Genomic DNA, 14887 nt, shown 5'->3' on the forward strand with positions numbered 1-14887 from the left:
TACACGGGTATTGTGTATATTTAGTCTATTGTATTAAATTATTATTGCCCTTAGCTTAACGTAAGGATTACAATTGGATTTAAGTAGATCACTGAATGTTATTGTTTATGAAACTTAACTTTTTGTGTGTCATTTATAAACATGATCTATAAATCAGTGCTTGGGAAAGTTTTACTTTCTTAATCTACTGATACAGGAATAAAATATGAACAATTAAACAGGTTAATCCTGGAATCTGACTGATTTATGACTTTTTTTCTCCTAGAATATTATGCCCATTACTGGTAATATGATAATTCTTGCTGCTTAGTCTAGTTGAAAATTTTTTTTATTTCAGTGCATATCAGGGTGAATCTTTTCATTTAAAAAAGCAGGGCTGGGCACCGTGGCCCATGCCTGTAATCCCAGCACTTTGGGAGGCCTAGGCAGGAGGATCTCTTCAGCCCAGGAGTTGGAGACCAGTCTGGGCAACATAGAGAGACCCCATCTCTGCTAAAAATCAAGGCCAGGCACAATGCCTCAGACCTGTAATCCCAACACTTTGGGAGGCCAAGGCGGGTGGATTGCTTGAGGTCAGGAGTTCAAGACCAGCCTGGCCAACATATTGAAACCCTGTCTCTACAAAAAATGCAAAAAAATTAGCCAGGCATGGTGGCATGCCTGTAGTCTCAGCTACTTGGGAGGCTGAGGCGGGAGGATCGGTTGAGCCCAGGAGTTGGAGACCGCCCTGGGCAAGATGACAAGACCCCATCTCTGTAAAAAAAAAAAAAAAAGAGCCAGGCACAGTGGTGTCCGTTTGTGTTCCCAGCTACTCAGGAGGGTGAGGTGGGAGAATCGCTTGAGCCTGGGAGGTCAAGGCTGCAGTAAACTGCTTACTCTGTCACCCAGGCTGGAGTGCAGTGGCACAATCACGGCTCACTGCCTTGACCTCCTGCGCTCAAATAACCCTCCCACCTCAGCCTCCCCAGTAGCTGGGACTACAGGCATGCCTGGCTAGAGAAGCTATTTCACTGTGTTGCCCAGACTGAGTGGGGCTTTGCATTAAGACTATTTTAGGTTGCAAGTGATACAACTTAACTCAAAACTATTAATGGCATAAACAAGGAAGTTATTGGCTTACCTAACCGAAACATGGAAAAGAAGGGATGGAGCTGAATTTAGGGTTGACTGGATCTAAGTACTTGAGAAGCAAGACTCTGTCTCTCTGTCTTTTATCCTAATTTTGGTTTTATTCTTCTCAGAGTGGCAAAGGAACATGATGGCCAGCAGTTCTAGGGTTCCCTCCTTACAACTCCAAATTGAAGAAGCTGCTTTACTTTGTAATATAGAATATCTCAAGCAAGGATTATGACGATCCGAGCTCATAAGGGAATGAGAGATCTGAGTTCCTTGTTTTTCTCCCCAACAGAAGACTACTTACGTGTGGCGAGAACCCAAGCTATGCTCTGGTGGCATTTCTCTGCCTGAGCAGAGAGTCGCCATCTGCAAAACCATAGATTTCTGGCTGAAAGTGGGCATCTCTGCAGGCACCTGTACTGCCGTCCTGCTCACCGTCTTGACTTGCTACTTTTGGAAAAAGAATCAAAAGTACATGACGCGGTATTGGAGTTTGGGGATGGACAGGGTTGGATTATTGATCAGGGAGAATATCTGAAAGTGTAAATTAATGGGGTTTTTCTCTGGAATTGGCTGCAGACTCTGTGACTCTGGCCAGAGACTTGTTGAACCACTTATCCAGTGCATGGTTTGGTTATCCTGACTCCTGAACAGGGATGGTACCACGTAGCAGTCTATAAATGGATGTTAAATTCTCAAAAGCAAAGAGTATCCTTAATTTGTTATTCTTAACAATACAGAGAATGACATTAAGATTTTGATATTTCTATTAAACTTTGAGATCACAGAAACAGGCTTAAGGAACAAAGATCACTGAACTGGGAACCCAGATTCCTTCTAGTCCCACAGCCCTGACACCATTTTACCATGCTTCAGTCTCCTTACCCATGGCATGGGAATAGGACCTGTTTGTAGCCCAACCTCGCTACCTCTTTTCCCCTTATTCCCACGTTTTGGGATCTTGTCTTTCCCATCCTCCTGTTTTATAGACTAGAGTACAAGTACTCCAAGCTGGTGATGAATGCTACCCTCAAGGACTGTGACCTGCCAGCAGCTGACAGCTGTGCCATCATGGAAGGCGAGGATGTGGAAGATGACCTCATCTTTACCAGCAAGAAGTTACTCTTTGGGAAGATCAAATCATTTACCTCCAAGGTAGGGGGCCTGGCCAGTACACTGAGGTCAGCCTGGGCGAGGTGAACCACCACGCCCAGCCCCAAAATTGTATTTTCAACATATAATCAGTGTTTTTAAATTACTGAAACTAGCCTGGCACGGTGGCTTACGCCTGTAATCCCGGCCCTTTGGGTGGCTGAAGCAGGTGTATTACCTGAGGTCAGGAGTTTGAGATGAGCCTGACCCACATGGTGAAACTCCGTCTCTACTAAAAATACAAAAATAGTTAGCTGGGTATGGTGGCGGGCACCTGTAGTGCCAACTACTCGGGAGGCTGAGGCAGGAGAATGGCGTGAACCCGGGAGGCAGAGCTTGCAGTGAGCCGAGAGCACGCCACTGCACTCCAACCTGGGTGACAGAGCAAAACTGTGTCTCCAAAAACAAAACAAAAACACACACACACACACACAAATTAGCCAGGTGTGGTGGTGGGCGCCTGTATTCCCAGCTACTCGGGAGGCTGAGGCAGGAGAATTGCTTCAACTCAGGAGGCAGAGGTTGCAGTGAGCCGAGATCGTGCCATTGCACTCCAGCCTGCGGGACAAAGTGAGACTTCATCTGAAAAAAATAAATAAATTACTGAAACTACTGAGATATTTTACTGTTGGTTTTTTTTTGGAACAAGTTCTCAAACTCCAAAGTGTGTTTCACACTTAAAGCACCACTCTGTTCAGGTGCTTATTTCAAATTTCAAATGCTAATAGTCACATGGTATTGAAAGCTACTATACTGGACAGTACAGCCTTAAAACATAAAAATCGAAATTTCTGAATATAGTTTACAAAGTCCCCCATGCCTTCCTGGCCTCGCCGTCTATACTTCCAACACAGATCCCCCTGCTCTTTGCTCTAGCTTGTTATTGCTACTCCTAGACTCTCACACTTCTGTGACTGTTGCCTCTTCCTGGCACGTTCCTTATCAGGGTGTGCCGCTCCCACTTCCATCAGCCCTCTTTGCCACTCAGCTACTCTCGTAGTGCCACCTCATTTGTGGCGTGCTCTCCTTATATTATCTTACAAATCTCTTACAGCATTTATACTATTCCTATATATACCCTTCGGAAACTTATTTGTATTGACATATAAACAGTAAAGTACACAAATCTTAGTATACAGGTTGATGAGTTTTCTAAATCTATACACCAATGTAACACCCAGATCAAAATATAAGACATTTACAGCAGGTTGCCTTATGCCACCTCCCAGTCAGCCCCTCCTCCAAAAATAATAGTATTCTTACCTCTATCACCATAAATTACTTTGCCTGATTTTGAACTTCATGTAAATGGACTGGTATAGTATATACTTTTGTATGTGGCTTCCTTTTTTTTTTTTTTTTTTGAGAGAGTCTTGCTCAGTCACCCGCACTGGAGTGGTACGATCTTGGCTCACTGCAACCTCCACCTTCCGGGCTCACACCATTCTCCTGCCTCAGCCTCCCGAGTAGCTGGGACTACAGGTGCCCACCACCACACCCAGCTAATTTTTTTTGTATTTTAGTAGAGGCGGGGTTTCACCATGTTAGCCAGGATGGTCTTGATCTCCTAACCTTGTGATCCACCCGCCTCGGCCTCCCGAAGTGCTGGGATTACAGGCGTGAGCCACCGCACCCGGCATGGTTTCTTTCTTTCAAGATTATGTCTGTAGGATTCATCCATGTTACTAACATGTAGCAGTAGTTGGTTCTTTTCATTGCTATATAATACTCCATTATGTAAATATGCCAATCAATTCTATTGGCTTATTTACTTCATGACATTTGGATAAACTGGGTTGTTACCAGTTGAGGGCATTATGAATAAGCTTCTAGAGACTCTTTTAAAAAAAAATGTTTGTTGCCGGGCGCGGTGGCTCAAGCCTGTAATCCCAGCACTTTGGGAGGCCGAGATGGGCGGATCACGAGGTCAGGAGATCGAGACCATCCTGGCTAATATGGTGAAACCCCGTCTCTACTAAAAAATACAAAAAACTAGCCGGGTGAGGTGGCGGGCGCCTGTAGTCCCAGCTACTCGGGAGGCTGAGGCAGGAGAATGGCATAAACCTGGGAGGCGGAGCTTGCAGTGAGCTGAGATCCGGCCACAGCACTCCAGCCTGGGCGACAGAGCCAGACTCCGTCTCAAAAAAAAAAAAAAAATGTTTGTCAGCTAACAAATTATAGTTGTATATATTTATAGGGTACAATGTAATGTTATCATTTATGAATACAATGTGGAATAATAAAAGCAAGCTAATTAACATATCCATCACCTCAAATACTTACATTTTGTGATAAGAATGTGTGTACATTCTTATGTGTGTCTTTTGGTAGACATAAACACTCATTTCTGTTGGGTATATACCAAGGAGTAGAATTGCTGGATCATAGGGTGGGCACATGTTTAGATTTAGCAGATAATACCAAGTAGTTTTCCAAAGTGGTTGTAATGATTGATATTCCCACCAGCAATATCTAAGAGTTCCAGTTGCTTGGCATACTTGCCAATACTTGACGTTGGCAGTCCTTTTAATTTAGCCATTCTGGTAGATATATAGTGGTATCTCCGTGTTATTTCAATTTGCATTTTTTTGGTGACTAAAGATATTGAGCGCTTTTTCGTAAGTTGATGGCATTTGGATAGCCTATTTTGAGAAGTGCCTGTTCAAGCCTTTTGACCAATTTTTATTTGTCCTTTGCTTAGTGGTTTGTAGGAATTATTTATATAGAGTGGATAGAAGAATACCTGTGAGATACAGATACCACAGATCTCCTCTCCCACTGTGTGGCTTGCCTTTTCGTTCTTTCAGTCTTGTGATGAATAGAAGTTCCTAATTTTTCCAAAACACAATAGGTAAATCACAGAATTTGTATTCTGTTTTGAAAATCATGTTATATCTTAACCTCCAGAAGAGATTTTCCAGTTTTTTTTTTTTTTGTAGACATTTTATTTCTTTACCTTTTACGTTTAGATATAAGATTTATTTAATATTAATTTTGGTGTATTATGTGAGATAGATCAAAATTTTTTTTAATGTGGAGAGTCAATTGCTCATGATAAAAATGCAATAAACTGAGAATAGAAGGGAGCTTCCTTAATCTGATAGTAGATACAGAAAAGCCCTTGTCTTGTCTTGTCTCTTCTCTTCTCTTCTCTTTTCTTGAAACAGTCTCATTCTGTTGCCTGGCTGGAATGCAGTGGCGCGACCTCAGCTCACTGCAACCTCTGCCTCCCAGGTTCAAGCGATTTTCCTGCCTTAGCCTCCTGAGTAGCTGGGACTACAGGTACATGCCACCACGCCCAGCTAATTTTTATATTTTTAGTAGAAATGGGGTTTTCACCATGTTGGCCAGGATGGTCTCGATCTCTTGATCTTGTGATCTGCCCACCTTGGCCTCCCAAAGTGCTGGTGTTACAAGTGTGAGCCACTGCGTCCGGCCACATTTTTCTTAATGATGAAATATTGAATGCTTTCCCCTTGAGGTTAGGAACAAGACAAGTATGTCTGTTATCACCTCTTCTAATCAACATCATGCCAAAGGTTCCAGGCAGTATGAATAAGGCAAGAAACAGAAATAAAAGATTGGAATGGAAGAAACTGTCATTATTTGCAGATCACTTGATTGTGTATGCAGAATCTGAACTATTAAAATTAAATAACTAACAAAATCACTGGATACAATACACAGAATCAAAGGTACTTCTATAAACAAGCAACAGTTTAGAAGCACCACGTACATAGAGATATACCTAATAAATAACATTTAAGACTCATACACTGAAAACTATAAAACATTGCTGAGAGAAATTAAAAATAATGAAGGCGGCCGGGCGCGGTGGCTCAAGCCTGTAATCCCAGCACTTTGGGAGGCCGAGACGGGCGGATCACGAGGTCAGGAGATCGAGACCATCCTGGCTAACACGGTGAAACCCCGTCTCTACTAAAAAATACAAAAAAACTAGCCGGGCGAGGTGGCGGGCGCCTGTAGTCCCAGCTACTCCGGAGGCTGAGGCAGGAGAATAGCGTGAACCCAGGAGGCGGAGCTTGCAGTGAGCTGAGATCCGGCCACTGCACTCCAGCCTGGGCGACAGAGCAAGACTCCGTCTCAAAAAAAAAAAAAAAAAAAAAAAAAAAAAAAATGAAGGGATATGCTATATTCAGTGATTGAAACATTCAGCATTGTTGCAATATTCAGTTTTGTTTTATTTTCTTTTTGTTTCTTTTCTTTTTCTCTTTTGTGATAGAGTCTTATTCTGTCACCCAGGCTGGAGTGCAGTGGAACGATCTCCACTCACTGCAGCCTCTGCCTCCTGGAATCAAGTGATCCTCTCACCTCAGCCTCCCAAGTAGCTGGGACCACAGGCACACGCCACCATGCTCAGCTAATTTTTGTTTTTTTGTTGTTGTTGTTGTTGTAGAGACAGGGTTTTGCCACATTGCCCAGGCTGGTCTCGAATTCCTGGGCTCAAGCGAACCATCCACTTCAGCCTCCCAAAGTGCTGGAACTACAGGCATGAGTCACCACACCTGGCCTTATTTTCTTCTATGCTCCCAATACCTACCCTGGTGCCTTGCAAATAGGAAGGAATCTCAGAATGATTATAGATTTACAGGAAGTTGGAAAAATAGTAGAAAGGTCCTGTTTTCCCCAATGATAACATCTTATATAACTCTAGTACAATATTAAAACCAAGAAATTGACATTGCTACGATCCACAAACCTTATTGAGATTTTGCCAGTTTTATACACGTGTGTGTGTAGTTCTGTGCAATCTTACCATGTGTAAATTTGCGTAACCACTGCCATGCTCAAGATACAGAACTGTTTCATCACCACAAAGATCGTTCTTGCTGTCTCTTTGTAGTCTACTCCCTTTGCCCTCCATTTCACCCCTAGCAACCACTAATCTATTATCCATCTCTACAGTTTTATCAATGTGAATAAGTGAATGAGGAAATAGTGATATCATTTTGCATCAAGTTTTGTTAAAGAGATATCAAAGAGGAAAGCTCCTTGGTAAAACCTTAAAGAATGGCTCTATAGGTGCTATCTCATTTCTAGTCATCAATTTTGCCTCTTAAAAGCTTGAGTTTGGCTGGATGCCATGGCTCACACTTTGGGAGGCCAAAATGGGTGGATCGCTTGAGCCCAAGAATTTGTGATCAGCCTGGGCAACACAGCAAAACTCCATCTCTACAAAAATAAAAATTAAAAAAATTAGCTGGCTGTGGTGGTGCACACCTGTAGTCCTAGCTGCCCGGGAGACTGAGGTGGGAGGATCACTTGAGTCCAGGAGGCAGAGATTACAGTAAGCTGAGGTCATGCCACTGTACTGGGTGACAGAGTGAGACCCTGTCTCAACAACAACTAGAAAGCTTGTGCTTGAATTTTATCATATTGCCCCTAACGTTTAGATTCAAGAGGTCCAAATTTTACCAATCAGAGTTAGACCGATGATCCATGATATCAATATATTAATTTGGGCCAATATATTGACTAGTTAGTGCACTGTCTTCCCCCAAAGGAAACCAAATTATAAGAGACTAAATTACTCTCAAGGCTGCCAGAGGAGCGTTGTATCAAAGTAAAAGGGTAACTTTAGCCATTTCTAGCATGGAGAGGTAGCAATCATGACTGCACTCTTTATAGAGTCCTGTGCATAGCACCTTGTTTCCTTAAATGAGTTTTAAGATAATTGGGGAGGTTAGTTATTTGAGTGTCTTCCAAGTTTTTCAGATGTGTCACTCTATAGTGGTGTCATACATGTTATGATACTTTTTAATTTTAACCTCAGAATGGTCTTTTCCTTGTCACCAAATGCTGGGGACACCATTGTATGCCAACTACATTGGGGCTCTAAAGCTGTAAGATTAGGCCGGGCACAGTGGCTCATGCCTGTAATCCCAGCACTTTGGGAGGCCGAGGTCAGGAGTTTGAGACCAGCCTGACCACTGTAGTAAAACCCCGTCTCTTCTAAAAACACAAAAATTAGCCGGGCGTGGTGGCAGGCACCTATAATCCCAGCTATTCGGGAGGTTGTGGCAGGAGAATTGCTTGAACTTGGGAGGCGGAAGTTGCAGTGAGCCGAGATTGCACCACTACACTCCAGCTTGGGCAACCAGAGCAAGACGCCATCTCCAAAAAATAATAAATAAATAAATAAAGCTCTAAGAGTTTATAACTTCATGAGGCAGATCCTTCAGCTCTGCCAGCATTTAGACCTTAACCTGAGATCAGTACTAAGTCAAGATCAGGAGAAGGGGGTATCTTAGTTATGGGCATTTCTTTGGTATATTCTTGGATTCTTTATTCCTAGGTAGATTTCGGGCAGACAACTTGAACAAGCTGAAGAATCTATGCAGCAAAACAATCGGAGAGAAAATGAAGGTAAGAAAACTGAGTAACAAACAGCCGTGAGAGCTTGAGCGGAGATATTTGATCTTGCTCTTAGCTAATGTTCACAGAAGTTCTAACTCAGTGTTTAAGTCTACAAGATGTTCAATTTCTTACTGAAGGGGAACGTATTATTTTGAAAAGATAGGGAGGCAGGGAACTTGGAGGCACTTTCATATACTTTACCACAAGTCCATCTTCTGTGTTCAGGTAAGATTCTTTGTTGTCTAGCCGTTTGTTGTCTATTCTGTTCTTACATTAGAAATATAAATTCCATCAGTCATCTTTTTTTATGGCAGATTTCAGATTTGTCGTCTCAGTGTAGTTGTGCTCCATAATGAAAACAGTACAGATTCAGAGTTCAAATCTTGCTACATTATGTGACTTTTAGGCAAGTTAATGTCTGAGCCTCAGTTTTCTCATCTATAAAATGACAATGCTAAAACCTATAGAATGGAATTGTTAGAACTTTTTTAAAAAATTTAAATGCCAAGCAATGGTTATGCATGGAACTAAATTTCTTTCAAATGTAGAAAATTTGGCACAGTGTCAAGAACATGTAGTTTTTCAGCAATTGTGGGTTATAATGAATGGCAAGTAATGTTACTGATCTTCATCCAAAAAAAATCCTTCCTATGCCTGAAAAATATCACGTTTCAGCTCAGCTTTTGCTTTGGTATCCAGAATAGTTCATGTTTTTAACCTTTCTTCAAAAATACCTGTTTAGCCCCTTAATCATATTACATTACATATTATAGCTAGGTACAGTAGCTCACGCCTGTAGTCCCAGCACTTTGGGAGGCCGAGGTGGGCAAATTGCTTGAGCTTAGGAGTTTAAGACCAGTCTGCACAACATGGTGAAACCCCGTCTCTACAAAAATAAAATAAAACAAAACAATTAGCCAGGCTTGGCGGCTGGCGCCTGTAGTTCCAGCTACTGAGGAGGCTGAGGTGGGAGGATCACTTGAAGCCAAGAGGTAAAAGTTGCAGTTAGCCCAGATTGCGCTACTGAACTCCAGCCTGAGTTTGCAGTGAAACCCTGTCTCCAAAAATAATAATAATAATAATGAATTAATTAAATGCACTTTACAATCTAGATACTTTTTAAGTTGTAAACCTCAAAACTAAACAACAACAACAAAAAACATTATAGAACTTTGGAACCACACCAGTAAAGAGCATAAAATGATGACCTTGGGATTCTAGCACCTTACACTTGGCTTCATGACAGTCGGCATCTTTCTCTTTGACAAAATTTTGTTACACTTTCAGCGTGTAACACTTGTAGCTGTGGAAAGTGGTATTGATAATCATCCAGTTTCTTTCTGTGGGACTTAGTCATTTGCATGCTAGAGACCCCATGCTTATGTTAATTCCCATGCATACTCCTCCCTGGGTGTTCTTTGGGACCTATGTGCAGTCAGTGCCAGCTGGGTACTTTTTTGTAGCAAGAAGATGGGATTGTGAGTGTTGTCATTTACAATAACATTCCTAGATCTGATTTTGTTGCTAGCCATGCAGGCAGTGTTCACTCCCGCTGCCATTGAAATGGTAATGATAGTGCTTTAATTTGTAGAGCACTCGAAAACATTCAGATACTTTCACAGACATCTCCTTTTGGTTTTGATCCTTACTGCAAAGCTGGAGTGCAGAGAGTACATTTGTCAGCCCTCTTTAATGGGTAAGGGAATCGGCTTAGGAAATTAAAGAGCTTGCTTAAAATCATACTCTAACTTAGTTGCAGAGTCAAACCTTGAGCTCTGAACTTGAATTTGCTGCCCTGGGGGACTATCAAATAGCAAGGGAGCCTGGTAACTATCTTGCTAACATATCACCCTGCCAATGATGCCATTGCAAAAATCTTGAGATTTAGTCCATTTTTTCCCTACCTCTATTATCAAAACTCATTCTGATAGTTTCAGATTTTTCCAACTTTTTTTCTTTTTTTTGAGACAAAGTATCGTTTTGTTGCCCAGGATGGAGTGCAGTGGCACAATCATGGCTCACTGCAGCCTCAACCTCCTGGGCCCAAGCAGTCCTCCTGCCTCAGCCTCCCTAGTAGCATGCCACCACACTTGGCTAATTTTTTTTTTTTTTTCGTAGAGATGGAGTCTCCCTATATTGCACCTGGCCAGATTTTTCCAGCTTTTTTTTTTTTTTTTTTTTTTTTTGAGACGGAGTCTCGCTCTGTCGCCCAGGCTGGAGTGCAGTGGCCGGATCTCAGCTCACTGCAAGCTCTGCCTCCCAGGTTTATGCCATTCTCTTGCCTCAGCCTCCCGAGTAGCTGGGACTACAGGCGCCCGCCACCTCGCCCAGCTACTTTTTTGTATTTTTTAATAGAGACGGGGTTTCACCATGTTAGCCAGGATGGTCTCGATCTCCTGACCTTGTGATCCACCCGTCTCGGCCTCCCAAAGTGCTGGGATTACAGGCTTGAGCCACCGCGCCTGGCCTCACTTTTCTAGCTTTTTAAGATGATTTTGCTCTGAGTCACTGAAGGGTGTGAGTGGAGTTATGGTTAGCATTTTGATCGTATGAGAATGTGTAATGAACCTAAAGGATTTCTATGCTTTACATTTAGGAGATTTAGTCCTTTTGTTCTTTCTTTCTTCTTTTTTTGAGACAGTGTCTTGCTCTGTTGCCCAGGCTACAGTGCAGTGGTATGATCATAGATCACTGCAATCTCCAACTCCTTGGCTCAAGCAGTCCTCCCACCTCAGCCTCTTAAGTAATTAGGACTATAGACAGATGTCACTGTGCCTGGCTAATTTTTTAAAGTCACCCAGGCTGCAGTATAGTGGCACAAGCATAACTCACCACAGCCTGTAATTCCTGGGCTCAAGCAATCCCCCTGCCTCATCCTCCCAAGTAGCTGAGAGTACAGGTGTACTCCACTATGCCTGGCTAATTTAAAATATATATATTTAGATATTTAGGTATGAGATGTCACTCTGCTGCCCAGGCTGGTCTTGAACTCTTGGGTTAAAATGATCCTCCCACTTCAGCCTACCATGTAGCTGGGATTACAGTTGCAAGCCATTGTACCTGATTATACTTTGTTTTATTTATACTTACAAAGCAGATGCTAAATATTCTTATGCAAGTTTTGTTGAAGTCTCATATATCTTATTATAATGGCCTTTGACTAACTTTCTTTAACTCTTTTTTTTTTTTTTTTTTTGAGATGGAGTCTCGATCTGTTGCCCAGGCTGGAGTGCAGTGGTGCGATCTCGACTCACTGCAACCTCCACCTCTCGGGTTCACTCTATTCTCCTGTCGAGTAGCTGGGACTACAGGTGTCTGCCACAATGCCCGGCTAATTTTTTTGTGTGTGTTTTTGGTAGAGACAGGATTTCACCATGTTAGCCAGATGGTCTCGATCTCCTAACCTCGTGAGCCGCCCGCCTCGGTCTCCCAAAGTGCTGGGATTACAGGCGTGAGCCACTGCGCCCAGCCAACTCTTTTTTTTTTTTTTTTTTTTGAGATGGAGTCTCACTCTGTCACCCAGGCTGGAGTGCAGTGGTGTGATCTTGGCTCACGGCAACCTCCGCCCCCCGAGTTCAAGTGATTCTTCTGCCTCAGCCTCCCGAGTAGTTGGGATTACAGGCGTCTGCTACCACGCCTGCCTAATTTTGTATTTTTAGTAGAGACGGGGTTTCACCATGTTGGCCAGGCAGGTCTTGAACTCCTGACCTCATGATCTACCCGCCTCAGCCTCCCAAAGTGCTGGGATTACAGGCATGAGCCACAGTGCCCTGCCAACTCTTTTTAATTTAAGAAGAATTTAACTCTTTAAGTGATCTTCTTAAATTCACCTGGTTTTGTGCAAGGATTACAAGTGATGATTTAGCAGAATTATCACACAGAAGGACGAGAAGAGAAACTAGAGAGAACGAAATCCAGCCCTGGTTACACCCCTGCCATTGTGTCAAATTGCATTGATTGTTCTAAACTTTGTTCCACATCCTGTGACTTTTTGTTTGTTTGTTTTCCTTGGCTGTCTGATATGTCATCGCTCCATCCATCTTTCCCCCTTAGCCTCAATGCTGGGATTGTTGTTAGCAGGTGGATAAGAATCTACACTTGGGGTGGGTGCAGTGGCTCATGCCTGTAATCCTAGTACTTTGGGAGGTCAAAGTGGGAGATCACTTGAGACCAGGAGTTTGAGATCACCCTGTCCAACATAGTGAAACCCTGTCTCTATTAAAAATACAAAACAAAACAAAACAAAACCAAAATTAGCCAGATGTGGTGGCGCACTACTGTAATCCCAGCTACTTGGGAGGCTGAGGCAGGAGAATCACTTGAAACTGGGAGGTGGAGGTTGCAATAAGCCGAGAGCACGCAAACTGCACTCCAGCCTGGGCGACAGAGTGAGACGCCGTCAAAAAAAACAAAAAAAAAGAATCCACACGCAGGTGTGTCTGCCCCAGGGCTTGCTCCTGAGCACTGCGCTGCTTCTCCCGTGCTTGTAGCTCATGAGCATTTCAAATCAATTCTCTTCTGATTCCTATGAGGACTTAGGCACAGGGAGTGACATTCTTCTCATATTCTTCAGGATGTTAATTCTCTGACCCAGACAGATTAACTGATTTTAGGATCAAAAAGCTATTAAGTGGCAGCATAGGGGCTTAACACGTTGACTTCTGGTTTCCAGTGTCCTAATTTTTTTCCTACATGTTGTATCTTTTATATGTAGGAAGTTCTGCGATTCATTTACATAATACATTAATTTGGTGTTTACTTTATAAAACAATGCCAGAGATTTTCTTTTATTGATTTGTGTTGAGTTTTTTCCTTCCTGAAGAAAAAAGAGCCAGTGGAAGATGATGAGTCTGTCCCAGAGAATGTGTTGAATTTCGATGACCTTACTGCAGACGCTTTAGCTGTAAGTTAGAGTCCTTTTCTAAGTTAGGATCTCTGCTGTTTTGTCTTTTTTTTTTTTTTTTTTGAGACGGAGTCTCGCTCTGTCACCCAGGCTGGAGTGCAGTGGCCGGATCTCAGCTCACTACAAGCTCCGCCTCCCGGGTTTATGCCATTCTCCTGCCTCAGGCTCCCGAGTAGCTGGGACTACAGGCGCCCGCCACCTCGCCCAGCTAGTTTTTTTGTATTTTTTAGTAGAGATGGGGTTTCACCGCTTTAGCCAGGATGGTCTCGATCTCCTGACCTCGTGATCTGCCCGTCTCGGCCTCCCAAAGTGCTAGGATTACAGGCTTGAGCCACCGCGCCTGGCCTGTTTTGTCTTAATTTTATTCCTAGACAGCAAGTGTTCACACTCTGCTGCACACAGCATTGTGACATCCTTTCATTTCTGCTGCTGGGAAATGTCCCCACCCATTCTTGTTATATCCTATATTTGAGTATTTATTAGACAGCAGAGATGGAGACAGATGGAGTGGGAGAGTCAAGGGTAGGAAGAATAGAAAAAGGAAAGGAACTGTGTTTGGTTTATATAGCTCCATTTTCTACCTTTTGGTACACAAAGGCAAGAAACTTCAACTTACTGTAATACAGTAAATATTTAGTGCACTGGGCAACAGGAGTAATTTTTGAGTTTTTGAGTCACTGAACCCTTTCTCGAAACCCTTAACATATAGCAAGAACATAAACCAGCAAAGTTGCTGTGCTTGAAGGGCTCGGATTGGGGGCCTGAGCCTGCCTGGCCCTACTGCTAAAGCACTCGCCTCAAAGAAGTAAGACCACAGTTTGAAACACCTGCAATACAGAATACAAAAATATGCTTCAGACAAATCTCTTACTCCTAATAAATTTATAATCTTCCTAGAGAACAGTTAAATGCAGCACATCAATAGAGTGCTAAATTGGTTCAATCAAGAAAATCAGAAACTGCAGATTAAAGGAAAGTTCTCATAAGAGAGTGGCAGTACTAACGTTTCTGCGATGTATGGGAACAATAGGAGTGGCCAGAACTATTCTCAAGCACCACCAAGGAAAAATGCCGATGGATTTGTAGAGCAAGACTGTATATATCTGTGTGTGAAATAAATCTCAGTTCTTGCCGGGCGCGGTGGCTCAAGCCTGTAATCCCAGCACTTTGGGAGGCCGACACAGGCGGATCACGAGGTTAGGAGATCGAGATCATCCTGGCTAACATGGTGAAACTCCATGTCTACTAAAAAATACAAAAAACTAGCCAGGCGAGGTGGCAGGTGCCTGTCGTCCCAGCTATTCGGGAAGCTGAGGCAGGAGAATGGCGTAAACCCGG

At 43.0% G+C, this 14887-nt stretch overlaps 1 protein-coding gene across 2 annotated transcripts; it reads left to right on the plus strand.

The window, feature by feature from the left end:
- The first annotated feature begins 1372 nt into the window (after positions 1-1372).
- On the plus strand, positions 1373-13610 carry LOC117075714 (UPF0577 protein KIAA1324-like). 2 transcript variants are annotated; one of them, XR_004434091.1, is made up of 4 exons: positions 1373-1587; positions 2106-2271; positions 8585-8655; positions 13469-13610. XR_004434091.1 is itself a non-coding variant. In XM_033198307.1 (4 exons), the coding sequence occupies exons 2-4, from the start codon at positions 2134-2136 to the stop codon at positions 13489-13491; spliced, it is 228 nt and encodes a 75-aa protein (XP_033054198.1). In that variant the 5' UTR covers positions 1373-1587; positions 2106-2133; the 3' UTR covers positions 13492-13610. The 2 variants fall into 2 exon arrangements, 1 of the variants encoding a protein (XP_033054198.1); XM_033198307.1 differs by having other exon boundaries at positions 8589-8655.
- Positions 13611-14887: the final 1277 nt, after the last annotated feature.

Source organism: Trachypithecus francoisi, unplaced genomic scaffold, assembly GCF_009764315.1.
Source record: "Trachypithecus francoisi isolate TF-2019V2 unplaced genomic scaffold, Tfra_2.0 Lachesis_group5, whole genome shotgun sequence".
NCBI classification, from domain to species: domain Eukaryota; kingdom Metazoa; phylum Chordata; class Mammalia; order Primates; family Cercopithecidae; genus Trachypithecus; species Trachypithecus francoisi.

Excerpts from the sequence above, each read along its gene's own strand:
- LOC117075714 (XM_033198307.1), top strand. The coding sequence starts at position 2,134 with ATGAATGCTACCCTCAAGGACTGTGACCTGCCAGCAGCTGACAGCTGT. Across the intron at positions 2,272-8,588 it reads TCAAATCATTTACCTCCAAG|ATTTCGGGCAGACAACTTGA; the intron begins GTAGGGGGCCTG and ends ATTCCTAGGTAG. Across the intron at positions 8,656-13,468 it reads CAATCGGAGAGAAAATGAAG|AAAAAAGAGCCAGTGGAAGA; the intron begins GTAAGAAAACTG and ends TCCTTCCTGAAG.